At 57.8% G+C, this 26,231-nt stretch overlaps 2 protein-coding genes across 4 annotated transcripts in view; both read right to left on the minus strand.

Annotated features, from left to right (window-relative positions):
- Positions 1-377: 377 nt before the first annotated feature.
- Positions 378-21,032, minus strand: PPP5C (protein phosphatase 5 catalytic subunit). Its single transcript, XM_070387476.1, has 13 exons — positions 20,769-21,032; positions 14,617-14,858; positions 8,772-8,919; positions 7,982-8,103; positions 5,931-5,996; positions 5,531-5,629; positions 4,572-4,677; positions 2,906-3,048; positions 2,715-2,802; positions 2,247-2,287; positions 1,972-2,150; positions 1,062-1,143; positions 378-896 (listed from the first exon to the last, which is right to left on the minus strand). The coding sequence occupies exons 1-13, from the start codon at positions 20,887-20,889 to the stop codon at positions 834-836; spliced, it is 1,500 nt and encodes a 499-aa protein (XP_070243577.1). The 5' UTR covers positions 20,890-21,032; the 3' UTR covers positions 378-833.
- Positions 21,033-23,059: 2,027 nt separating this feature from the next.
- Positions 23,060-26,231, minus strand: part of HIF3A (hypoxia inducible factor 3 subunit alpha) — a 31,560-nt gene continuing 28,388 nt past the window's right edge. For all 3 annotated transcript variants that reach the window (XM_070387474.1, XM_070387475.1, XM_070387473.1), the window contains one exon: positions 23,060-25,880. In XM_070387474.1, coding sequence (XP_070243575.1) covers positions 25,783-25,880 — 98 coding nt within the window. In that variant the 3' untranslated portion in view covers positions 23,060-25,782. The remainder of the gene's footprint in view (positions 25,881-26,231) is intronic.

The raw sequence follows: 26,231 nt of genomic DNA on the forward strand, positions 1-26,231 counted from the left end.
TTTGGCGGGGGGAGACATCTGCTTCATTGTGTGAGGTGAGAACTGAGGCTGGCCTTCCCTGAGATGGGTTGGGTGAGGGCAAGGCTGACCTGAGCAGCCTCAGTGAACACTCGCTGGTCAGGGGTGAGGGCTTGGGGCTCCTGCCCGCACGTGAACTGTGGATGGGGTTCTCTGTCCCAGGCGGCAGAACTCGCCCCCAGGAGCCTGCCAGGACAGCAGACACAGGGGCTCCTTGGCCAAGTAGCCCCAGGACAGGCCTGTCCAGCTCCAGGGAGATGAGAGGCGAGGGGGTAGGCCTTCATGGCATCCCTCAGGTCCCCTATGAAGTGGTCATCCCAATGCTAGCAGCTCCCAAGGCCCCACTGTTTGAGACGAGCTGACTTACAATAATGACTTTATTTTAACATATTTAATTACAGACATAAAATAGCTGGGGAAGGGGGTGCGCCCCAGCCGAGCCCCACCCTGGGGCTGCCAGGAGGGGGGTGCAGGTGAGGCCTCCCTGACGACCCTCCTTCCAGGGGTCTTCCTATGGCGGGGCCCTATTGCTTTAGCAGGGGAGGGGCCATGCAAGTAAGGGGGGCGGGGAAGCCTCTGGGCCCCACCCCCCCACGGCTGTGCTGGCCTTCCTCCAGAATGCCCGGTCGGCGCCCCACCCTCAGCCTCTCCACCTCCGTCTTCTTTGTCGGGGGAGCAGACCATGTGGCCAGCCCCCCACCCCCTCTGCAAACCTAAAGGGGAATAAATACAAACTTTACAAAGTAAAAGGGGGTCCAACGTTGCCCTGGGCCGGGCCTGGGGTCGATGGGGAGCAGGGCCCTGCCACGCGGGCCTCACATCATCCCTAACTGCAGCAGCGTGCTGGCGTAGGCCATGGGCTTGACGTCGGGGTGAGGCTGCGAAACCAGAGGCACAGGGTCAGATACAGAAACGGGCAGGCAGCGGGGCTGGGGCGGGAGGCGGGTCCTCGGAGCCCCAGAGGCAGAAACCAGCCCCCGCCGCCCTGCCTCCCGCCCCTAGAACGGCTCTCCGCTCTGGCCCAGGCTTGGGGGTGGACTCACCACTGCTGTGAACTGGTGGAACTGGGGCCGCAGGTCAGCGCCCCGGAGGTGGATGTAGGCGGCTTTGTTCCCCATCTGGTCGCTGCGGGGACAAGAGCAGAGGGGCCGTGTGGTCAGTCAGAGGCTGGGAGGGGCTGGGGGATGAACGCGCAGGGAGAAGGGTCCCGGACAGAAAGACAGGGACACAGATGTCAGGAGAGAGGAATCGAGGTGGAGCGGGGCCCTGGGAGCCCAGAAAGAGGAGTAGGGATGAAGGAGAGAGAGCCTGGAGGGGGCTGGGTGCCGGGAGGAGCAGGCCCGGGGAGCAGTGCCAGCAGGGACAGAGGGTGGAGGCAGGGCTCAGGTCAAAACGGTCCCAGATCCAACCACGCCCTGGCTCTAACCACCAGGCAACACGGGGCACAGAGGAGCGTGGTGACCGGCCAGCTGGGATGGACTCAGTCTCTGGTCTTGTCCAGAGCATGGGAGACTCTGGCTTCTTCAACCAAACACTAGCAAAGCGGAGGGCAAGACGGACGGGGAACTCGAACTTGCGGACCACGGGTCCTGCTTGGAAGCAATCAACTGGAAAGAAACACTGAGGAGGGCTATGTGGGGAAAGGGAACCCTGGCGGGGTTCAGACGACCTGAAGGACTGACAGTGGTCATCACTGTTATGTACAGAAGAGCTCCTTCCTTCAGAAACGCCCTGAGGAAGACAGGACGCCTGGGGTTAGCTTCCCAAGAGCCCACGGTGGGGGTGGGGGTGGGGTGAGAGTCGGTAATTGTTGAACCTGGGTGACGGGTATGTGGGCGTTCATTACAGTATCTGATGTATCTCTGGAATTTCCTACCATGAAACGTTAAAAAGAAAAGAAAAGAAAACCAGTGGGCTGCGAAGAGCGCCCGGCAGGCGGGGGTGGGGACGCACCAGTAGTTGGGGGCAGAGAAGACGGTGACGCAGCGGCCGCCGTGCGCCACCTCGTAGCCCTCGGCCTTGACCTCGTGGCTGCGGATGATGTAATCCAGCTTGTTCTCCTCCAGGAAGGCCTTGGTGACATCGGGCCCGAACTGGCAGCTCACGCCCCGCTTGCTGACCGAGCGCCCGTTCTGGGGAGACACGCAGCTCAGGGCGTCTACTCCCCGCTGCCCCGCCCGCCCTGCCGACAGCCCGCACCTGCCAACCACAGCCCCGGGCAGACTGACCTGCGGCTGCGGGTCGGACCAGAGCAGGTCGCACATGGGACCTGGAGGAGAGAGAGATGAGCGTCAGGGGCTGGGCGAGGATGCCACCCTCCACGGAGGTCACAGGGCACCTGAGGCAGGGTTCTGGGCCACCACGGGCCTCCCCACCAACCTCCCCACGAGACCCCATTCAATCTGTATGACCCCCAAAGCTGGAAGGAGTATTTTTTTTTTTAAGTTTATTTTTTTTTTCCGGCTGCACCTCGCAGCACACTGGATTGTAATTCCCCGACCAGGGATGGAACCCGGCCCTCTGCAGTGGAAGCATGGAGTCCGAACCACTGGACTGCCCGGGAGGTCCCTGGAGGGAGTTAAATAAATGACGGCTGCAGACACTCCTGCTCCCCGGCCAGCACCACCCCACGAGGGAGGTGCACGGACCCAACATGCAGGACAGGAAGGTGAGGCTGTCCCTGGCCACCTGGTCACCTGAATCTGGGGGCTGCCGACTCCGCTCGATCTTCCTGATGTCGTCCAGGGTGACGCCATCTTCACTGAACAAGCCCCCGTGCATGATCTGGGGTTCAGGGGGGACAGCAGTGTGAGGGGAGGGGCCGGCCACACCCCCACGCTCTGCCTCGCAGCCTCGTGTGGCGGCCGGGTCGGGGAGCCTGCCTCACCAGCACTTTGCCATTGATGCACTGGGCCAGCGGGAGCCACTCGAACACCTCGCTGAAGAGCTCGTACATCTGGGCTGTGTACTTGGCCTTCACCTCCCCCTCGAAGCCATAGATCTGGTTCATGTTGTCCGTCTCATGGTTGCCTGGCCGACAGCAGCATGAAGAGAAACCTCAGCATCCCGCTGCTGGGCGGGGCGCCCTCCAGCTCAGACCCCAGCCGAGGCCAAGGAGGACCGCCCGGCAGCCCCAGCCAGTGGCATCCACGCAGCAGCTCGCGGGTCCTTCCCAGCAACCCCGCGAGGTGGAGACGCTGTTCTCAGTCCTCTGTCTAGAGGGGCGGACGGGCCGAGAAGATCCACAGGTGTGTGGTCACAAGGCCTAGGCTGGCCCTGATCACCATGGGTCCAGCCCTGGTCCCAACCCTAAGTGACCAGAGGCACATCCCTTGTCCCCTTGAGACTCGGATTCCTTCTTAAAGGACCAGCCACACTTATCATGCTAGAAACATCAAGCAAAGGGGGGGTTTTTGGAGCGGAAGAAAGGCGCCCCTGCAGTGCCTGCTGTGGGCCAGCCCTGTGCCTGGGCGTCTACCTTCCCACCAGAAGCCGTCCTCCTCCCTCTGGGGCCAGGGGAGGCCAGGGAGCAGCCAGGCCCCCCACAATTGCTGAGTCCGGACTGTTTGAGTCCAGCTCTGCGCCGCCTCCTCCAAGGAGGCCTGCAGTAGGCGCTCATGGGATCTATGCCACGTGCCAGGAGCACTGCGAGAACTCCTTGAACCTGGACGTGAACCCAGGGGCATCAGCACGGCTGTCCCCTGACCGGGGATTGAACCTGGGCCCTCTGCATTGCGAGTGTGGAGTCTCCGCCACCGGACCGCCTCGTGCGTCTCAGAGCCCCCAGTCCAGCCCCTGCCCCTACTCCATCCCGCTTCTCCTCCGCTCCTTGCCGCATCTCCTCTGCACTGTCCCCCCTCTCAGCAGGCAGGGTCTCCCCTCGGTCCTCACTCCCTGGTGAGCTGACCCAGCCCAACGCCACACATACGCTGAGGAACCCCACTTTATAGCCCCCGGAGGCCTCTTAGACATCTCCTCTCCGCCTCACAGCCACATCCAGATCCAAGCTCCCCACTTTCCAGCCTATACTCTGCTCTTCCCGTCACCCCAAGTTTCTCAGTGGCAGCAGCTCTCCAGATGCTCCAGCCAAAACTCGGGAGTGTCCCCCTCCAACCCCTTCTTTCTCTCACATCTGCATCCAGCCCACCAGCAGACACTCAGGCTCTACTCAAAAAGCGAGTCCGCATCCAACCACTGTTCCCACCTGGGTCCAGCTACCACCAGTCTCCCTGCTCCCTCTCTCAGCCCTTGGTCTGTTCCCCACACGGAGGCCCACAAGGTTCTATTAATACCAGAGATGGCCCCTGACCCTCCTCTGCTCAGAGGCCCCCCATGACCAAAGTCCTCACCGGGGCCCACAGAACTCCACTAACGCCATGCTGGTGCCCAGTGCCCAACCTGCCCAACCTGCCAGGGCGGCCCCATGCATGGTCTCAGTGAAGACACAAAACAAACACGCCTGCAATCGCTATCCCGCACAAGCCCTGCCCAGGGCCCCGCGCTGACCCCAGACCCCCACTGACCCCAGACCCCATGCTGACCCCCCAGCTCACCTCGAAGTAAGTGAAAGTGATCTGGGTACAAGAGCTTAAAGCCAAAAAGGGTGAGGATCACTTCTACGGAGAAGGAGCCACGGTCCACAAAGTCGCCATTAAATATCTGCCCTGCTAAGGAAAACAAGGGGGAGTGCTCCCTCCCTAGCCCCTCCAACCCTGCTCCTGTTGGCACTACCCTGGGGCCAAGAACGCCAGCAGGGCTCGGGGCACCTGGGCTCTCCTCACTTTTTGGGTCTGACCCAGTAGTTTGGCCCCTCTGAGCCTCAGGAGGTACCAAGGTCCCCAATCTCGCCTGCTTCTTAGGGAAACTGACGGCAGAGGGAAAGACCCTAGGCGGTTAGCCGGCTTCAGCTCTCCCTGCAATACAGGCCCAAAGCCACAGGGCAATCGGGACATGGGCCTGGTAGCCCCGTCCAGTGGCCATTCATGGAACAATTATCCTAACATGAGCAAATACTTATACAATGAGGACCGGGGCCCCCGAGCCTGTGTTCATCCCAGGTATGAACACGCTACCCGTCTCAGTAGCCTGATGAGGCAGATCCATTTTACAAACGACAAACCTGAGGAACTGAGAGGTGAAGAGACCTGCCCAAGTTGCACAGCCGGAAAACGGCACGGCCAAGAGGGAAGCCAGGCGTGGGCAGGGCTGCCCCACCCTCACGTACTCACTCTTCAGCAGGACACACATCCAGCCCTGTTTCAAGACGAGGAGAAGCCAGGGCTTGGACGCACTGGCTTCATGCCCAGGTCACAGCAGGCGCGCACCAGCCCTGGCCTGTCTGGCCCTGGAGCCTGGAGAGCAAGGCCGGCGGCTGCTCCAGCCCGGCTTGGGGCCAGGGTGCTCATCAGGCCTCTCCCTTCTCAGGTTCAGGCAGGGAGTCCTCTCCCTCCTGTACTCCACACTTGGGAGGAGAGGCCGGGGAGGAGGAGCTGGCCCTTCTGAGGAAGGATACGTAGGGGTTGGTCTCCGAGGGTAAACCGTTGAGCTCAAATATGTTCAGGAGGTCATAGAACTGGCCGTGGGTGTCCCCGCACACTGTAATCTTCTCTGTCTGGAAGAAAAGAGGCCGCCGGAGAGGGAGGGGCCCAGAGAGAGACGTGTGGAGGGGGCAGAGGGGAGAGGAGGGGTGAGAGGTCACAGTGGAGTGAGAAGAACCATGGAACAGACACAGGCGGGGAGCACGAAATGCAAAGGGGAGGAGAGGGACAGGAGATACACAGGGTGGGAGGAAGGGAGACCAAGCCAGGGGTTGGGGAGGAGGTTGAGGGGGGCGTTTGTGAGTTTCTGAGCTCCGTGGGCCCTCCCCAGCCAGGGAGCTGCCCGCCCGCCCGCATACCGCCCCCAGCACGCACCTCTTTGAGTGTGGTCTCCACGAGCGTGCTCAGCTTGGAGAGGACCTCTTTGACCTGTACTAGAATCTGGAAGGCAGGGCAGGCTGTGAGCGGGGCCCGCTGGAGGGCCAGCCGCCCACCCCGACCCCGGGGAGACCAGACTGGCCAGGAGATGCTGCTGGGTGGAGGGGAGGCCTAGCCGAGCACGTGCCCGCTGGGAACAGAGCCTGTGACCTGAGTGGGCTATGCAGCATTAAAACATCAGGAGTATTTCATGGGAAAACCCAGATTCTCCGTTTCTCTTAAAACGATCAGCATCAGGCAGAACCACGTGGGATGAATCCAGATACAGAACGTTTAAGAGAATAGCTGGCTTGCAAACATGGAAGTGTCAAAGTCACAAAAATCTCCCCAAAAGGCATGAGGCTGCTCTAAATGAACAAAAAAGTAAAACAGCAGACCATATGCAATCGTTGATCCCTCAATGGATTCTGGATTAGAAAAAAAAAAAAAAGAACAGCTGAAAAGGATGTTTGGGGAAAAAAACTGGGGAAAGCTAAACCATCAGCCTGGAAACACACAGTACTAGTCCTTGTGGACTGAAGACAGACTCGGCAGCGGCATGCACACCTGGCCACGTGGGCAGCAGCGGCTGGCCTGCGGGCCGTCTGCGTCAGCCAGTGTTATTCTCTCACCACCGAATTTCCAAGGTGGGAATGACTATAGTCATGCAGTAGAATGTCCTGTTGTTAGGGGACACAGGTTATGATGCAACTTATCCTCAAATGGTTCAGGAAAAAGGAAAAAAAGAAAATACTGTGTGTGTGTACACGTGCATATACATAGAAAGATAAAGCAAAGTGTCAACACGTTAATAACTCGTGACTAAGTGAAGGGGCTATGGACGTTAACTGTGCTGGTCTTTTGACTTTTCTGTGGGTTTAACAATTTGCTAAGTGAAAAGTTGGGAAAACAGTGCTAACAAAGAAAAGCAGGAGGTATCCACTTCCGGTCAGAATGTAGAAAGTTACGAAAGACTGTCACTCTTGCCTTAATGATGGAAACAAGCCAAGAAACAAGAAGAAAAAAGAAAAAACAAAGAACACGCTGAAACCTCTCACAGTGAGGACTCAAAGAAACCTAAATGAGTCAAACTACAAGACAGGGAGGCGACCAGCTCTTCCCTGGGACAGCGACGGTGGCTGTGCTCCCCCCGGTGGTGCAGCAGGAGGGCCAGGCTGAGAGGGGAGCGGGCGCGCCAGAGCCTAGGGGGCCCTGCGGCAGAGGCCTCCGCCCAGGCCTGTGCATTCTTTCCCATGGCCACACAGAGGGCGCGAGGCGACGTGGTGGACAGGAGCCACCTGAGGCACAAACGTGGGGGCGAGACTGAGAGCAGAGCGCCCTTCAGACACCCCAGCAGCAGGGCTGAACATCAGAGCACTTTCCTACAGCTCCGTAAGCTGGAGACCTGAGAGCGTACAAGGCATCCCTGGGATTCCGGCAGGGCGAAGATCCCGAGCTCCGCCCCCGGGGAGTCCTGGCTCCCCTCTGGACACTTCTGAAGCCAGCTCCAACTCGAGCTGCCCCTGAACTGCAGGGGGGACGGACACAGCCCGTCACTCTGGCAGCCCAACAGAGCAGGGCCTGCCCGTGTCTGCAGGAGAGTATCTGTCTCCATCGCTACTGTGCTTCTACACAAAGTGTCTGGCCCACGAGAAAAAAGCGCTAAGACGGGAAGAGCAGACAAACGGAAGCGGACCCAGAGATGACCCAGATGGTGGGAGATCTAGACAGAGACTTTAAAATAACTGTGTGGAAAATGTGTTGAAGGATCTCACAGAAAAGGTAAATGACATGCATGAACATATGGGGCCGAGAGACGAAAGCTATTAAAAAGTAACCAATGGAAATGCTGGAGATGAAGAATTCATCTGCAGGGTGCCCGGCACACCGTGGGCTCAGCAAGCGCCAGCCGGTGGGACCGCCCTGCTCCTGCGCCCCCGTGGTGGCGGGGTTCAGGCTGGGCCAGCGCCCTGAGGCTACCCCGGGTCCCGGGCTCTGGGGGGTGCTACCTGGTAGGCGCACTTTCGGTGCAGCTTCTTCTGGTCCTTGTACCACTGCATGAGCTCCTTCATGAAGGTGATTGTCACCCTGCCGTCCTCCAGCTTGGGCCCACTGTACTCATCCTCGATGGCTGGCGTGTGAAGGGGGGAGGAGAGTCAGGGGCCGCGGCCACTGTCAGGATGGGAAGTGGGGCCTGGCCCCCAGGCACGGGGCAGGCTCGGCGCTAGACACACAGGTTGAGAGGGGACGGGCTGAAGACTCCGCTCCCTGGCCGGGGCCTCTCACGGCCGGCCCCTTCTGCTCAGGTGGGCTCACAGGCCCTCTCCCTGACCTCCCGCCTACAGGGCACTCCCTCTCTGGCAGCCTCTCCCCCGGACTTGATCCGCTAGCATTTAACACGTGAACTGACTATCCGTCCTCTCTCCCCACTAGGACACCCGCTCCAGGGGGCAGGGGCTGTGCGGGTCACAGCTGTATCCCCAGTGCCCACAATGGTGGCACCCAGTAGGGACCCAATAATCACCCGTGGAATGAATGATAGATGCCTCTGAGTGCCCAGAGGACCTAGGGACAAGTCAGGCCCATGACGGGTGGTGCAACTGCAGGACGGATACGGCAAGGAAGCTCGCCCACACCCAGGCCCTCCAGCCCCCAGGCTGGACGGCAGGGTCTCCAGGAGCACAGACAGCGTGGGGGCGCAGGGACCAGAGGCGCCCAGCACGCACAGCAACACAGGGCCCAGGCAAGGATGAGGAAGGCTCTGGGACGGGCACAGCGGGGCACCCGGGCCCGACTCACTCATGCTCTCGATGTCGAGTGAGTCCACGACAGAGCGCTTGTGCTCGTCGCCCGCAATGGCCCGCTCAAAGGCCTTCTGCTTCACGATCTTGTTGCACTCCTGGTACTTCATCTTGGCATCCTTGTCATGTGGCTTCACCTTCACCACCTGGTACGCAAGGTGGGCAAGAGAGGACAGAAGGAAGGAAAGAGTCATCAGCCCCCAGGCGAGGCGCGGGGCAGAGGGGTCACTGGGAGGCGGGGGCACCATGACTGCCCTTGGCTAGCCTGGCCCAGGGCTCCACGGACACTGAGCAGAGCACCCAGTCCCGTGGAGAAGGGGTGCAAGCCTGGAGTCGCTCCCCGTCTAGGTCTTGGTTTCTGTGTCCCTAAACTGGGCGCGACAGCTGCCCACACAGGGCTGCCGGGAGGGAAAACATATTAACCCATTCAGATGCTCCTTAATACACCGCAGCTCTGACCATCATCAAAATAAAACTGGCCCTGCTCCAGCTTCCTTGCTGGAACCAGAGGGGCTGAGAGGTCCCCGTGGGCTGGATCCACCCGGAGTCTCAGTTGTCTCATCTATGAGGTGGGGGAGGTGACAGGCTATTGGGGAGGATCAGGAACCAGCACGGGCCTGGCGTGCAGCCCGAGCTCTGCAGGCAGCTGCCGGCACCTGGTGGTCAGGCGCCCGGGGTCAACCTCGGGCCGGAGACCCAGGACCAGTGAGTTCCCTTGGTTCCCTCCTGAGGAAGGTGGAGGTGACAAAGCATGAACCCCGAGGCTGCCAGGAGGACAGAACGAGCAAACACTTGCGAAGGGCGTGTGGCAGCACAGGCCACCCACGGCCCCTTTCACAGGCTGCCGCGTCCATGACACGGGATCGTATGCAGGAAGCACTGGGCGCTTGGCCATGGGACACACTCAGGTCCCAGGAAGAGGAACCTGTCCCCTCCCCTCCCTTCCGTCTCGCTTCCTACAGACTCTGATCCTCCAAGTACAGAGGGAGCGGGGGCTGCATTCAGACCCCAACTCTGCCACTTACGTGCTGGGTGACCTTGGGCAAATGAATTCACGTTTCTGAGCCTCAGTTACCTGTAACTCTTCCTGTAATTAGCAGTGGATCCTGCCTGACCTGCCCTCCGTTGGCCTCCCCAGGAGTGGGCTCCCACAGCCCTGTGCCACAGTGCAGAAAACGTGGGTGCCAGGCAGCGAACGCACCCTGGTGGAAAGCCTGGCTGCATCAGAAGCCGGGGCAAAGGTGTTTGCTGATGAGCCCCGAGGGTCAGTGTGGCTCACCCCCAAGAACGGGCGTGCAGACCAGGTGTGGGGGCAGGAAGCCGGGTCAGGGCAGGCTCGGGCCAAGGCACCCTGCCAGGTGCCTCCACCTGCGGTGGGGTGTGGCGCAAGGCTTGGGAGAGAGGTGGCCCCTGACAGTCCCTGGAGTACTTCCCAACAAGCAGAGGTTAGGAGTCCACGGCCAAGGATGAAATCCAAACTGCGGCTCCGCCTGGCCCACGAGGGCCTGCCCAGCCCTCTGCGTTCCCTGCTTGCCCAGCGTGAACCAGCCAGACCAAAGCCACAAGTCCCCAAACATGACAGCCCCCTCTCACCTGCAGGCTGGTACCCCTGGCCCAGAACACCTCACGTCCACCCTCAGTGACTCTTCAGCCCTGCCTCCTCCTCCTCCAGGTCTCAGCCCCCTGCCCCCGCCCTCTATCTCCCAGGCTGGGTCAGGCACCCGCCCTGGGCTCCCACAGGGCCCTGGGCTCCCCCTCATCGCTCCGCCCCAGCCCTGAGCACCGCAGGAGTTGGGTCTACCTCCCCAGTGGAAGGTGGCCGTGGCCACGAGGGCAGGGCTGAGGCTGTGTCCCAGGTGTAAGGAGCGCCCCAAGTGGGCGGATGCCCCACTAAGCATTTCCTCTGAGCCAGCGCCCTCTTTTCAGAGAGCTCGCGGGCCGGGGTGCGGCCAGAAGCAAACACTGATGACCCCGGGAACAAAGGAACGGAGCAGTAACAGCGCACAGCTAAGCTTTCTCTGTGCCTGAGGCTGTAAGCGAAGACCTCGCTCACTTTCTCCTCAGAGCAGCTCTCTGTGATGTCATCACAGCTCCACCTCAGGGACAGACAGGGAAACTGAGGCTGGGAGAGGTGAAGTCACTGACCCAGGAAGCCAGGATTCCATTCTCTCCCTGCTGAAGATCCTGGTCCCACCACACACGCTCGGACAGGACCCCTCCCCACCTACTGCCACAGTCCCCACAGCGCCAGACACGCCTTCCAGGGACACGATGCAGGTCCGGGTCTTACGAGCAGGCTCTGGAGCCAGGCCTCCAGGTCTGCCTCCAGGTCTTGCAGCGGCGGGAGGCCCCGAGGCCTGCTGGCTCAGAACTGAATGCTGGACTTCTCTTTAAGAAGAGGGATCTCACAGCAAGTGGGGTCTGGGCTGTGTCCGGTCAGCATCCTGTGACAGTGATGCCAGGCATGTCATTGGGGGAGAGGGGCGGTGGGGGCTCTGCCTTACTCCTTATACCTGCATGTGAAACCACAACACTCATAGAATAAACAGCTGTTTTTCCAAAGTGGTTTCAGCCGCGAGTATTCCCGGGCTGTAAGTCCAGGGACTCAGACCGATGATATGGTAACATGGGCTCGTGACCCCACATGATGCCATGGGGCCGGCATGTATCTGGGAAACGGGAGCTCTGTAGAGTTCAGGAAGGTGACCCAGAGCACACGCTCCACGCGACAGGACGTCCCCAGCAAGTCTGGGTGGCGCCTGGTAACCACGCTCACTCCTGTTTCCGCAGTAAAACCTCCAGCGGCATCACATGGGACTGCAAACCCTCCAAACCCAGGAAGTCCAGGGGGCAGGTCGGGAGTGGAGACGGAGTCCCCCGGACCCAGCCTGGGCCCTCGTGACTGTCTGAGCTCCAGCTGCAGACAGGACAGAACACAGGTAGAATCTTGTGAGAAGAGGACCCGTAAAGGGGCGGGAATCCTGGAGCCAGGGTCCCCCTGAAAGAATGAACTTGGAGACAAGGGAGAGGCGTTGGTGGGGGGATTCAACACGGACCTGGAGAGGGGCAATCAGCTCCTGCCCTGGAGGCGGAGCAGAGTGGAGACACCCCCAAGCCCCCAGCCCCTAACAAGACCCTGTGTCTGCACACAGCCCTTCCTGGGGGGCCGTGGGCTCTTCCTAGACACCCCCAAGAGAAAGCACACCCAGAAAGTGCCCTGAGTGGGGGCCCTACTCTCACTGAGTCCTCACAAGGCCACCGAGGCAGGAGATCCAAAGCGCTCAGAGCTACACAGCTCACGGCCTGGCGTTCTGACCGTGGAGCCGGTGAATCCAGCCCCTGCATGAGTGGCCTGCAGACTGGAGACCATGACTCAAGGTAAGAATTCACACCTAATACACACCCGTACTCACACAAATGAAAAATATTCGTACACACACACACATATGTGTACTTCCTCCAAAATGAACTGCTGACTTCTCTAGTCTATCTGATGAAGACAGAAGTGCTGGTCTCAAACAGCCCACTGAGCGTTATAAGCATGGACTCTGGGTTCACGCCTCTCGTCTCTGCTGGGCGACCTTGGAGGAGGGACATCGTCTCTCCAGACCTCAGTTTCTGTGCTGTAAAATGGTAAATCCGTTTTCCTTCATGTACAAAGCACGTAAAGCGCTCACAACAGAGCTGGGCCCGCAGTGAGCATGCAGACAAGGAAACTGAGGCTGAGAAAGGAAAGGCCCTTCACCTCAGAGCCAGGCCACGTGATGCTGTCTAACCAAGGTCGTGTCTTGGTTCCGCCTCCAGCAGTGCCAAGACTGAAGAGGGGTCTGGGCCCATGCTCTGCGAATCCCTAGCGTGTCACCACACAATGGCTCTGGAAGTAGAGCCTGCATGGGGACCTGCCCGAGGCTGGCCCCTCTGCCTGCACCCAGAGTCTGATGAAATGTGTCAGAAAGGACAGCCTGCAGGCAGGCGGGTGGTCCAGGCTGGCAAGGACCTCAGGCTCATGCAGGGGATCCCCAGGGCTGCTGGCAGAGCCCCCAAAGGGAAAGTGGCCGTAACCCAGCCCCTACGAATCCCGCAAGGCCGGGATAAAGCTGTGTATGCCCGCGAGATGGCTGGAAGTGACCATCTCAGACTCCAGGAGTATGCACTGCGAGGCCCCAGGCTGGATCAAGCAGTGAGAAAACCTCCATTCCGGGCCTTGGGGAGACAGCCCTGCAACCTAGTAGGGAAGACCCCGTGCAGATCTGCACTTGGGGCTCCTCTCATCTTCTGCCCCTTTCCTTCTCTCCCCAGCCCCTCCCCCGCTTTGGAGACCTGCCCCCACCCACCCCAACTGCCCTCCTGAGTTACTCATTACTGAGCCCTCCAGGCCCCGTGACCTGTTCTCACACCACTTCAGCAGCGCCCGACAGCCACCCAGGAGGTGGCCACGCCTCTCGGCACCACCGCCAAATGTGGACACCCCGGGCCCAGGCAGGGGACCGGCTTCAGAACAGCCGGGGAGTCCAAGCTTGTCAGGACCCCGCTTTGCAGCTCCTTCCACCATCCTCCTGGGGGGTCATCCCAGCCCCCGCCTCCACTCCACCTCCCGGGCTCTAAATCTTCTCCTCCTCCCTGCCTCTGCCCTGCCTGCCCTGCAACAGGTGCCCTGGCCCAGGGCTCGGAGCGAACCTGCACTGAAGGCCGCCCTCCTCTCGGGGCCGGCGGCCAGCAGCCTGCCCCGGCCGTGTGACCTGCCCCTTCCAACCGCAGTCCACAGCTCTTGGCCTCCCGTGTTGTCCTGCCTGACACAACAGAAGCTGCTCAGAGCGTGTGACGGAGGAAATGAAAGGAGGCAGTGAGGCTGTGTGCGCGTGTAAGGGGGGGGCACGACAATCATTCATTCAACAAACGCTAAGCCCCTGCTGGGTGTCAACCACCGTCCCAGGGAGCGTCCCAGAACAAAGAGAACCCCTGCTCTCAAGGAGCGACTCTCTGGATGGGGGAAGACGCCGGCCGGAGGCTGGGCTGCCTGCGTTTAGACCCCAGCTCCACCGCTTAACAGCTGCATGCAGGTGGGCGGGCCTTGAGCCTCCTGGGCCTCAGTCTCCCCATCTGTACAATGGGGGTAACCATAGTTCCCGCCTCACAGGGCTGCCACACAAGTCACTCAGCCGGCTGACGTGAAGGGGAGGGGACGAGCCTGGCATGCAGGCGTGCTCTGTGAGGCCTTCCCCTATAACGACCAGAGCAGTGACAGCAGCGGGAGCGGTGGATGAGCGAGTGACCTGGCCAGTCCCTGCTGTCCTCTGGGTCCCCTCCCTCGTCACCTCATCAAAACACACCCCCGTGTGCTGTCCTTCTACAGCATCTCGCCCTGTTCTCTTTCTCCCAGGCCCACATCCTCACCTGCAATGGTTGTTTGCCCTCCCAATGACAGCTCCATTTTTTTGCCCTCCTCCAAACTATAAGCTCCACCAGAAGGGCTGTGTGCTTCTTGTTCACCAACAGTAATAACAACAATAATCAGGATAGTTAATTACATGTGCCGACTACGTGCTAGGTGCTGTTCTAAATGCCTGAAAAGCAGAGGCTCGTTTACTCTTCACGGCAACCCCAAGAGGCAGGTCTTTGCCCCCTCATTTCACAGATATGGGGAAGAGTACACAGAGAGGCCTCGCCCCTCTCCCAAGGTCAAGCTGGGCTGTGAACCCAGCTGGCATGTGCTGGATGAGCGAGCGGTGAGTAAATGTGTGCACAGCCTCCTCACACCTTGCCCATCAGGTCTGGCCAAGCACGAGGAGGCCCCGGCCCGCCCTGCCTGGCCCCCAGCACCAGCCTGGTTCAGGCCCACTCACCGTCTCGTAGTCACGCAGGGCGGCCCGGAACTTGCCCAGCGCCATGTTGCTGGCAGCCCGGCGGTAGTAGCCCTTGATGTATTTCTTGTCCATCTCAACGGCCCGCGTGGCGTCGGCCAGCGCGTAGCCGTAGCACTCGGTGCGCAGGTAGGCCAGGCTGCGGTTGCCATAGTAGATGGCGTTGCTGGGGTTCAGCTCGATGGCCTGGCTGTAGAACTTGATGGCGTTCTCGTAGTCCTTGGCTGTGAAGATGCAGGGGCGGGGGGCGGGGTATGAGGCAAGGGTGCCACCCCCAGCCAGCAGGGGTCCTAGGCTGGGTGCTGGCCAGTCCCCCCACTTACAGATGGAGAAACTCAGGCCCAGAATGGAGCTCAGAAACGTCTCTCCAGCCCGCTCCCCTTCCTGACTTGTCCCACCCTAGCACAAGCCCAAATCCCTAACTCCCTAAATCACTTCCACATACCTGCCCACCCAACCATCGCCCACCAAGGCCCCAGCTGGGCAACACTTCCTCTGGGACTTCCGGAGGGCATTCTGAATGTGCCCCGGAGAGGGTATGTTAGTGAGTGCCAGCCCTGAGATGGTAATCAGCAACTCTGAGTCTGCCCTGAGCCCCAAAACAATTATACAAGCCCAAAGAGGGGTTCCAGTAAAACAGGAAGTGGGGACAGAAAAGGGACCTACTTAGTCTCAGGAAGGCAACACATCAAAGAGACTCAAAGGAAGCGATAAAGCAGACCAGAGGAAGAGCATTCCCCACAGAAGGAACAGCAGGTGCAAAGGTACTGGGGAGGAGAGCACAGAGTTCTAGCACCAGCAAGAGGGTGGTGTGTCTGGGGCGGGCTGAGCCTGGGGAGGGTAGGAGGTGAGGGCAGGGGGACTGGCAGGACGCATCCCGAAGTCCACAGCCAGAGCAGGGTGCAGCGACAGGACGTGACATCTGGCCAAGGGGAAAAGTCCATTTTATTTGAAATGCGCCATGGCTGTGCCCTGCACGTTACATCCCGACCCGGGGCATCCACATGTCCCCACGGCATAAGCACCGTCTGGTGCTCCCTCTACAGCAAGCCACAGAGGTTTCGTTCAAGGTCAGACGCTCAGTCTGTATCTGCAGAGCTGTCTTGGTCCACGTGGCTGTTAAACAGGCAGGAGACCAAAGCCAGGGGGAACGCCCGACCTGGGGGGACGTGGTGTGCCAGGTGCCTTGTGGGGCTCTTGGTACACGGGTCCCTGCACTGAACCCTCATGGCACCCCGAGGACAGCTGCGTTAGCCCCACTTTCCAGATGAGGCTCTAAGAGGGAAACCACGTCACCCGGCAAGTGGCAGACAGGGATTCCGAGTCAGGCCAAGCGCCGTGGACTCCCACGTTCTTCCTCCGTACCAGGCGGCCTCTGGGGGAGACCGGCATGGGGCAGACACGGGCACAGGGGCAGGCAGCCTGGGCCCCATCCCTGCTCTGCTCCTAGCGAGCTGTGTGTCCCGGGGCAACTTACGTACCCACTCTGGGCTAAAGTTTCAGAGAGTCCTCCCAACCGCAGCCTAAAATGAGAACTCCTGCCCTAACTCCCACTGTTCCTTTCCCCAGAGGCATCTGAGAAAACAGGACTTTCCCGTGTCGTGTTTGCTTACTGCCCAGCCTCCCGGTGTGAACTTAAGTCCTGAAAGGGCAGGGGCACTGTCTGTCTTACTCTGACCCTGGCCCTGTCTGAGGACACAGCCCACCCCGGCCTGCTGTCCAGGGGCTCACGATCCAGCTGGAGGGTGGGATGGACACACCACACACAGATCACAGCCCTCAGACCGTGACACCCGCAGTGTTGTGGCTGGGGCCACCTAGAGGGGATGCTGAGGCTGAGACTCAGAGGAGGAGGAGTCGGGAGAAAAGAACGGAAGAGGACTCCCAGCTCCATGAGTGGTTCCTGAATGAACGAAAGAAGGAAGGTAGGAAAGAAAGAGAAAGACAGACACACCAACAGTAGGTAAGGAAGCCAGGTGCTGGGAGGTGCCAGGACAATATAACAACGATCCCTTCCGCAGCTAACATCTGGCAACCTTTCAAATGGCTCAGATGTCACCTCCTTTGAGAAGCCTTCCTTGACACCCAGGCGGGGTCAGGCACCTTTCTGGGCGGCCCCCGCCCCAAGGCTCTGCTCTCCCAGGCCTGCCCTCTCTGGGCAGTCACCGTTAGGTGATGGGTGTGTCTCCCCAGGACCGTGAGCCCTGGTGGGCAGGCCCAGGACTTCTCAGAAACATGCCGGGGCGGAACGAGCCAGCCGAGTCTGACCGACCCTCCCTGGAATGCCAACACCTAAGAGGGCTCCTTCCAGCCTCCTGGCCAGATTCCAGAGGCCGGCGGCCAGCGTGCCTGCCGCGTACCTTTGGGCATGGGGTGGGGAGCCTGACATCAGGCTCTAAGGATCCTGACCATGAGATCCTGGACAGATAGCCTCCCCTCTCTGAACCTCAGCTTGCTCATCTGAAATGTGGGAAGCACAACCGGTCCCGCCTCATGCGCTGGCTGTGAGGGTTAAAGGAACTCCCAGATGAAATGTGGCTATAGCCGAGAAAGCGATCAGCAGATGCTCATAAAAGAACTGACTGAACAACTCACTGAAGGGAAGAGACTAGAAAAAAGGAAACGGGAGGGGCCTGGGCTTCACACAGCTATCGACACCAGATCCCAGCCCAGCTCTACAAATAAGAGTGCACTTAACCCTCAAGGGAGGCCCCATTTTAGAGACGAGAAAAGTGAGGCACAGAGAAGTTAAGGTCTTCCCAGGGGTCACACCGCAGGTAAGACAAAGAAACAAGATTTGAACCCGGGCAGCCTGAGCCCTTAACCGCGTGAAGTCTTGGACTCAGGGGCCTCCTCGGGGGTTAAACGGAACCCCTGTCTTTATACAGAAGGCGGTGGGGGGCAATGAGGCTCAGAGGGGAAGAGGGGTGAATGACACGAGGGACCAGGCTCTTCCCCACTGGGGCCTCTGGATCTGGCCTGAGTTCCCAGGGGTCAACCAGCTAGGGTCCTGCAAGCCCCTGGGGGCCCTCGTCTCCCCCCTCACCGCCCCGGGGCCAGGACGGCTCCAGGTAGGGCTGTGGGTAAGGACTCTGAATGTGGGAGCCAAGCACGTGGTGAGGAAGGGGGATATCCGGGCCATGCTGTTCGCACACTCTGACCTTGAGCAAGCGGTTTCACTTCTCGGAACCTCAGCTTCCTCTATAAAACAAACAGGGCCGCTCCTGCCTGCCTCCCAGCGCCCAGGGGAGGATTAGACAAAGTGGTGTACCTGGCCCCCGCGGGGGCTCAATTAAGGCGAGCTGTAATTAATCTTTTTATTGTTATTCCCCTGACCCCTGGGACTGAGGCCTGTGCCTACAGCTGCCTGCCAGACAGCAAGGGGCTTGGACCAGGAGGGGCATCCCCCTCCATTCCAGCTCAGTGCCAGCGCCGCTGGCTACCTGCCCAGTCTCAGGTCTCCCAGAGCTCAGAACCCAGGTCCTGGGGGGGCAAGGAGCCCCTCCGGAAGGCCCACTGTTTCCCAGAATTCTCCCCTCATCTCAGCATCTGCCTCCATGCTTGCCACTCTTCTCATGCCCCATTTCAGGATCAGTCTCACCTTCCACACTGCCCCATGCTGGAGACTGGGCCCTGGCAGGGACACCTGATCTGTCAACCCTCAAAGCCAGGCAGTCACCTTGTTCTGTCAGGTCAACCTCCAGAAAGTCTCTCAAATCTCTTCTTTCACATCTATCCCGACTGCCCATCTCTGCCTGGTCTGGCCTTCATCCTCTCCTGTCCAGGGTCCTGCCTCAGTCTCCCCCAAGCTCTTCCAGCCCCCAGTCCTTCCCCTCCAGAGGGGTCTTTCTAAAGCCGCAAACCCAATCCCGTCCTTTTCCCGCCCAGAACCATCCCTGCCTCCTCAGAGTCCCCAAGCGGGAAGCTCAGGCTCCCCCTGCAGCCTCACCATCAACTCTGGCCTCTCAGGCTCCAGCCCCGCTCACTTCCTCAGTGCTCGGCTCACCTCTGGGCCTTTGGCATCCTGCTCTTCCCTCCTGGGGTTCCCTCTCTCCAGGTGACCGCTATCACTCTCCCTCTGAAACACTTCTTGAGTCGGCTTCTGTCTCTCCAGCCCGGTGGGCACCACTCACCTGTCCACCATCCTACTCTCTTTCCGGGTCTCCAGCCTTGTCCTTGGGTCCGGTCTCTGCAAGGCCACTGGGGGATCCCCTTCCATTGCTAAGCAGCCCATGTTGCTCCTCTCTTCAAATGTCCCATGGCTTCCTGCCACCCTCGCGATGACATCCACACTCCCTGACCCGCCTCCAGGGTCTACCTCCAGCCTCACCTCTCACCAGTCCCAGCTCCTTCTCACTGCTCCAGTCTGACCTGACCTTCCCACCAGAGACTAGCTCTCCGCTAAGGCTCGAGATCCCTCCCACGCCACACCCCACCTCCAGGGCCCTCTGCTATGAGCCTCCTCTCTCTCATTCAGGATCAACTCTATTGGTCTATAGTCTTAGTCTCTTCTGCTCTTCAAAAAAAAAAAAGCAGCACCCCCCACCCCCAAGTTCTCCACTCCCCCTCAGAACCAAAACTCTCAAGACCCCTGTCAACACTGGCTGTCTCCACTTCCTCATTTCCCATTCACTCTTCAGCGCCCTCCCCTCTGGCTACCAGCCCCATCATCCCCTAGAAACTGCTTGGGTCAAGGCTACCACCAACATGTTACGGAGCCAAATCCAACGATCAATGCTCGGTGCTGGCTTTTGCGGTATCCCACCTCAGGCACATCCCCTCCTTCCAGAAGCACTCCTTTCTCTCAGCTTTCCTGATTTTCCTTCCACCTCAAGGACCACTCCAATGCAGCCTCTTCAGTTCTAACTACTAGAATTCCTTAAGGTTCTACCCTAAGCCCCTTCTTTTCCAAGGCGACTTCCTCCATTCCCATAGGCTGTTGCAGTCCACCCAGAGGCTGATCCTGCCCAAATTCCTCACTAGAGAGTTCCAGGCTGGTCCATCTCTCCACTCAAGAGCCCCTCTGGGAGAGTCGAGTCAAATCCGAACTGGTCTGTGCAGTGACTTATGAAACCCTAAGATATCTGGCCCCTGTCCTAAGCTTATCTTGTATCTATTTCCCTGCTAACTTGTTAAAGTTCCAGCCAAGCCAGCCAGTCTCCTTTCATTTCCGACCTCAGGGCCTTTGCATAGGCAGCACCACCCACCTGGGACACTCCTTCCCAACTGTCCTCTGAAACTTAAATGCCTTTTCCTCAGTAAGGCCTTCCCTCCCCAACCTCTCTAAGGTCGTGGCCTCCAACCCTTATTCTCTATGTCTCTGTTGGGGGTTTTCCGAAGGAATCATCACAGCTTTTAAGTATTTTATTATTTCTCTGTGTGTTTGCTCAATGTCTGATTCTTCTGCTAAATTACAAACTACCTAAGGGCAGGGCCACATCTGTGTCACCTGCTGCTGTGTACCTAACCACAGTCCTCAGCACGCAGCGGATGCTCAATAAACGGACCGAATCAATGAATGAATGGGTGCACCCACACCCTACTTTCCTAAGATCCTAAGTCATACGAGTCTTGGATTGCCTCACCTCTACCCCCAGAACCTTCCCTCTCCTGGAGTAACCTCAAATCTCCTCCTTCCTGGCCCTCCTATCTAATGATCTATTTCCCATGCCTACGACCGCCTGCTCTACCGGGACAGTTCCCCCCCTTCCCCCAACTTGGTGCCTCTCCACTTGGAGTCTCCCCACTTGGTAGCGCCATCACTCCTCCGCCCCATGTCACGACTTGGTAGCGCCCTCTTCAGGTCGCGCCATAAGCTGACACCTCTGGGGTCTCACATTTGGTGGTGCTCCCATTCCGGTCCCCCTCCCGTTTCACACTTGGAAGCGCCCTCCTCGGTCTCCCCACTTAGCACCCGCTCCGCTCGCCACTTCCAGGTATCACCCCTTCTCTCCGGAGCCCCCTCTGTCGCCCCTTGGTAGCGCCATCCTCGCCCTCCCCACGCCCGGTCACTTGGTAGTGCCTGCCCCGCGCCCAGGCTGCCGCTCCGCGTTGCCATGGTTCCGCGCGGGCCCGGCACCCCTTGACTTGGGGCTGCTCTCCACCCTCCCTCACTCCTTCCAGGGCGGGCGCACCTTTGAAGTAGTCGTTGGCCTGCGTCTTGAGCTCCTCTGCCCTCTTCAGAGCGCCATCAGCCGGGGGCTCGTCCCGGGGGGGCTCAGCACACTCAGTCCGCTCGCCCTCCGCCATCGCCATGCCGCAAAGCGACCCCCACCCTGGCAACGGCCTCCAGCGGCACCCGGCCGAATCGTCGCGAAGGAGTGCCGACTTGCCGCTGCCGCTGCTGCACAAGTGTCGTAAAGCGCGGGCCCCGAAAGCTCCCTTCGCGCGCCTGCGCAGGGTCGTTTCGCCGTAGAGCGCGCGGAGGACAAGGTGACCAGACGGCCTCCGACGGCGCCCTTCCTAGAATGAGCCAATGAGGGAGGCGAAAAGGGGCGCGCGGGCAAAAAGGCCCGGCGTGGCCCCTGGTCCCAAAGTTCCGTGTTCCGAGCCACAGAAGTTTCTCGGGGTCTTAGAGTGGGCTCTCCCTGCCGTCATCTCCGGATGGTAGGTGGTTTGCGAACGCTGCTGGTGGGTGTGGCTTTTCTTTGTGACAGTACTGTCCCTGACGCGGAACCCGAGCCGGGGGTGTCTAGCCCTATTGTCAAGTACCTGTGTGACCTTGAACAAATCTTCTCATCCTCTTCAGGGCCTCACTTATCCCTCTCTGGAAAATGGGCAGTTTCTCAAACCGACAGAAGAAAGGGTCAGAGTTTCTAAGTTATTAACTAAAGGTACCCTGGATCCCCTAGACTCAGAAGTTTGTTGCACCATCTCCTTTCTCACCCCTCACTCAGCCGCCTTCCATGGCTCCTCAGTGCCGTTAGGAGAAAACCGAGACTTTTTCTGATGAGCTAGAAGACCCTGAATAGTCTAGCCTTAGGCAACATTTCCAGATGCCACTCCTATCCCCAATCCCCATTCACTGTACACCCTTCCGGGCCACCTTTCCCAAGCCCACAGCCACTACTCAATGCTAAAGTATAAATTCTTTAAGGCTCTGCTCCCGCTCCCCTCCTGGGGATAGCACGAGCTATCCCACCCTCAAAGCTTCTTGTCCTGGCAATTAGACCCTAGCACAGCCAACAGTCACCCGAGAAGCTACAAGCTAGTATCACCTCCACTTTACAGATAAAGACACTGAGATTGGTAGAGGGCAATGCACTTGCCCAGGGTCATACAATAAGAAAGTCACAGAGCCAGAACATGAACCTGTCCCACCTTATTCCTGTGCTTTTCATTCCTCCTCTACTCTGTCTCTATGCTTCAGAGCCTACCCTGTTGGTTAGATTTTTGATTGTTTTGAGGGCGAGGGATGCTGTAATGGATCTGAATCCTGAATTCAAATACAGCTCAGCCCTTTCCTGCTGTGTGACCTTGGCCAAGTGATCATCTTCTTTGAACCTCAGTTTCATTCTCTGCAAAATGGAGATAACTGCCTGTTGTTTAGGATCACAGGAGAGTTTGGTAAGATCATATATGTAAAGTGACAGGGGGCCTAACACACAGTACTTTTTATCTCCTTTCCATTATAAGTACTCAAAGTGGGACAGAGTACCTAGAGTTGATGGTTGGGGCGGGGGTAGGGGGGGAGTGGGCAGCTCTCAGGAGGTTATGGGAGGACCTTAACCAGCAGGAGTAGGCAAGGAAGACTTCTTGGAGGAGGAGATGTCTGAACGAAGATCTAAAGTATAAGTGGGAGATACCCAAGTGAGGAGGGAGGGAAGGGAGAAAGGCAGAGGGCCCAGCAAGTGCCAAAGCTTAAAAGTGGTTTTCTTCCTTTGAAAAGATTCTTTTGTGGAACATAAGAGAGGAGTTATGATGGTGACATGGCAGGTCAGGCACACCCATGTACACATGAATCTTGACATACAATCTCTCTTTGATGTATGATCAAGTACATGCACAATGCACATCATGCACAATCAAGTACAGAGAATTATGTCACACAGATAAACACCAGTACATAGAACTGTACTGTCAAACTCCTGTACGCACATCCAGAATCACAACACACAGGTACCAAAAAAAAAAAAATCACAATGCCTTCTACACTCAGGAACACAGAAATCCAAAGTAACGAGAAACACACATAAGGCTGAATCATTTCACCCAGACACTAATACACGCAGGAGGAATTACAACCCTCCCCATGCACAGGTCCACAGAACTATGCCACAGCGACCCACACAGAGCGAAAACATCACCAGACACACGACGTTACAGAGACCTACGTAGGAACAGTGTCACACGCAGAATCACAAATGGACACCCAGTGCACTCACACCCCCGGCAGCAACCCTAGAGATGAGTCAACACACAGAGCTCTGGTGCCTATCAAGGCGAGATCTTTATGGAGGTTTAGAGATTAATGGGTTTCAGAGCCAGCATGGCTGGTCTGGTCCCTCCCCCCTCTCCAGCCCAGCCTAGGTCACCCCCTGAGGGAGAGAGGGGTCAGATCCTTCTCCCCCCGACATAGCACCGATCTGGACAGGCCATCTCTTGATGAAACGATGAGAAGTGCCTTCCAAAAAAGGGAGTGAATTGGGTGGAGAGAGTGAGGCTTTATCCTGTGGGAGACCAAGAAGAGCACCATCGTAGAAAGGAATTTGGAGAGGGGCGGGAACACGGGGTGGCAGAGTACTGAGAAGTCCGGGCCTCCTCCCCACCCTGCGATATGTAGATTGGGCTGTGCGTGTGCCTGTGCGGCTGGGGAAGTCTCCTGGATTGTGAGGGAGCCCTGGGTTCCCCAGATACTTGGAGTTAAGTAAAGGTAAGTATATGTCTGGAGGACTGAGGTGGGGAGTGGAGGGGGGTCTGGGACAGAGAATTTTTAGGGATATGAGACTGAGAACAGAGAGGTCCATTAGCCCAAGGACCTGGGGGGTCAGGATCTGGAATGGGAAGACTTAAGACAGAGAGTAGTAATTGGAGCTAGTTGAGTTGGGTGGGAAGCCCAGAATAGAATTAGGAGGGTGCGGTCTGAAATCAAAGAGTTAGAGGTCTTAAGATTTGGAACCAGAGGAATCTACAGGGCAAGGTCCAGATTCTAAAATCAGCTGAGTTCTAGAACCACAAGAATGTGGATCTGAAATCAGAGGCAGTTGGGAGGCTGTGAGATCTAGAACTAGAGATAAAGAATAAAGACTAGAATTTGAAAAAGTCTGAAGACCAAGGTCTAGAACTAGAGGGATTTGGGCGAGCTTAACCCTAGAACCCAAAGCTTAGAGCTATAAGGTCTAGAACCAGAAAAGTTGATAAAGCAAGGTCTGTAATCAGAAGATGTTTGAAGGCTGAGTCCCAGATGCAGGGGAATTTGGAGTCATAAAATGTGGAATAAGAGGGAATTGGAGATTGTAAGGTCTAGAACCAAGGGAATTTCTAGGATGAGGTCTGAAATCAGAAGACATTTAAAGCCAGTTTCTAGGACCAGAGAAGAGAGAGATAACCAGATCTGGAATCAGAGACTTGTAAGTTGCAAGACGTAGAGGTTTATATATAGTCCAGAACCAGTAAATCTCTACCTCATGGTAGAGATCATGAGGACTAGAGTGAAGGAGAACTGGAATGTGGTGTCTAGTTCAGAAAGTACTAATTATAAGTTCAAGACATAAAACTCATATCTTCCTTTTGATGGGAAAAGCAAGTCTCAAGTCTAGAGTTGAAAAGGAACGAGCTGGGCATCATGAATCAAAATGATCTAGACGTTACAGAGTCTGGATTTGGAAAGAAATGCATCAAAGATCAGGAAGAGTAGCACCAACTGAGAGCTTGGGGTTGTGAGGTACAACATCAGAGGAAATCTTTGGTCTTAAGAGCTGGAATCAGCAGGAGTGGGAGCATGTGCCATTGGGAACAAGGGAGAAGTGTGGGAAGGGCTCTAGAACCAGAGGAAGGCAGAGAGTGAGTTCTAGAAGCAGAGGATTCTGGTGGTCCTGGGCCAGAGGGGGTTGGAAGTTGTGAGCCTTAGAACCAGACAGATTTGGCGACTGTAAAGAAGAAAGAGTTGGAAAGTTGAACTCCAGAATGAGAAAAAGCTGAAGACTGAGAGATCTAGAATCCTAGTGGTCTGGAGGATGGGAGAGCTAAAGCGGACCACATTGGGCATCGTGCAGTCTGGAACCAGAGATGGATGGGGGGGCACACCATCTAGAACCAGAGAAGGCCTGAAGTTTGTGGTCTAGAACCGGAGAATGTTGAAGGTTGTACAGTCTAGAACCAGAGGAGGCTGGGAGTAGCACAGTCTAGAACCACAGAGGGTCAAAAGCTGAGTGAGGACTAGAACCAGAAAGCGTTGGAGGTTTTATGGTCTGGAAGCCGAGGCGGGAGGCTACACCTGTGATAGGAAAACCAGTGTTGGAGCTGGTGTCCAGATCAGGCTAGAACCAGCTGGAAGTCCAGAGTAGAGGTGTGGGCAGAGCTAGGTGGCTGCTTGGGAGACGAAGGGCTCAATGAGAAGTCATGGGGCGTGGAGGAGGATGTGGTTAGGCAGTTAGGTCTGGCCCAGAGGGCCCCATTCCCCATTGACACTTATGATGACAGGGGGAGATCAGAGTCCCACATTCTTAAAGACAGACCCCAGGCAATTTGTAGCAATTAAAAACATACCATGAAAACAACAAAAATAAGAATGAAAGAAAGATGGATAGAAAGAAACATGAATATGATTATCAATACACCCCAAAGCCCAGAAATACAGATCTGAACCTCAACCTCCCCTACCCCCAATTACCGAAAATAAAGCCAAGAGAGTTGAAGAAAAGGATGAGGTACCCAGGATTGAGAACCTCAAGGGAAGTCCTGAGTGAAGCAGGAGGGGGCCAGGGACCCCCTCCCAGAGGTCACTGAGCTGAGACCACCCCAGAGCGCCCCCAAATGGTGGGGGGCGGAAGGGTGGGGGCTGAGGTAGGCCCAAGGCGGGCAGGGGTCACCGAGAGGGGAGAGGGAACCCTTCTCTGGGCGCCGCCATCCTGTGCGTTGGCTGCCGGCTTGGAGCATGGTTGACATCCTTTCTTGGGGAGGAGAAAGGAGATGAGAAGAGCACCTGACTCAGTTGGCCTGGGCCAAGCCTGCCGCTAGCTGAAAGTGGCTCCTGGGCTGGGCCGTGTCCTCGTCCGGGTAGAGAGAGAGCAGGGAGGGGCCCGGGCCTGTGGGGGAAGATGGAAGGAAAACCAATGGGGAGTTATCACCCAACCTGTCTTCCCTCCCAGACAGTTAAAAGCCTGACCGCTGGGACTTCCCTGGTGGTCCAGTGGTTAAGAATCCGCTTTCCAATGTAGAGGACCCGGGTTCCACCCCTGGTTGGGGAACTAAGATCCCGCATGCCGCTCGGTGCAGCCAAAAAAAATAAAATGGCAATCCCCCCACCGCCAAACTCCTTTCCCCACTGCATGCGCTATTTTCCCCCAACAGCACTGTTTTTCGTTATTTCTTTCTCTGTTCTGGACTGGCTCCCTCACTAGAATGTCAGCTCTATGAGGGCAGGGAGTTCTGCCTAT

The sequence above is a fragment of the Bos mutus genome, chromosome 18, assembly GCF_027580195.1.
Source record: "Bos mutus isolate GX-2022 chromosome 18, NWIPB_WYAK_1.1, whole genome shotgun sequence".
NCBI classification, from domain to species: Eukaryota; Metazoa; Chordata; class Mammalia; order Artiodactyla; family Bovidae; genus Bos; species Bos mutus.

Excerpts from the sequence above, each read along its gene's own strand:
- PPP5C (XM_070387476.1), bottom strand. The coding sequence starts at position 20,889 with ATGGCGATGGCGGAGGGCGAGCGGACTGAGTGTGCTGAGCCCCCCCGG. Across the intron at positions 8,920-14,616 it reads CCCTGCGTGACTACGAGACG|GTGGTGAAGGTGAAGCCACA; the intron begins GTGAGTGGGCCT and ends CTTGCGTACCAG. Across the intron at positions 1,144-1,971 it reads TTCTCTGCCCCCAACTACTG|CGACCAGATGGGGAACAAAG; the intron begins GTGCGTCCCCAC and ends TTGTCCCCGCAG.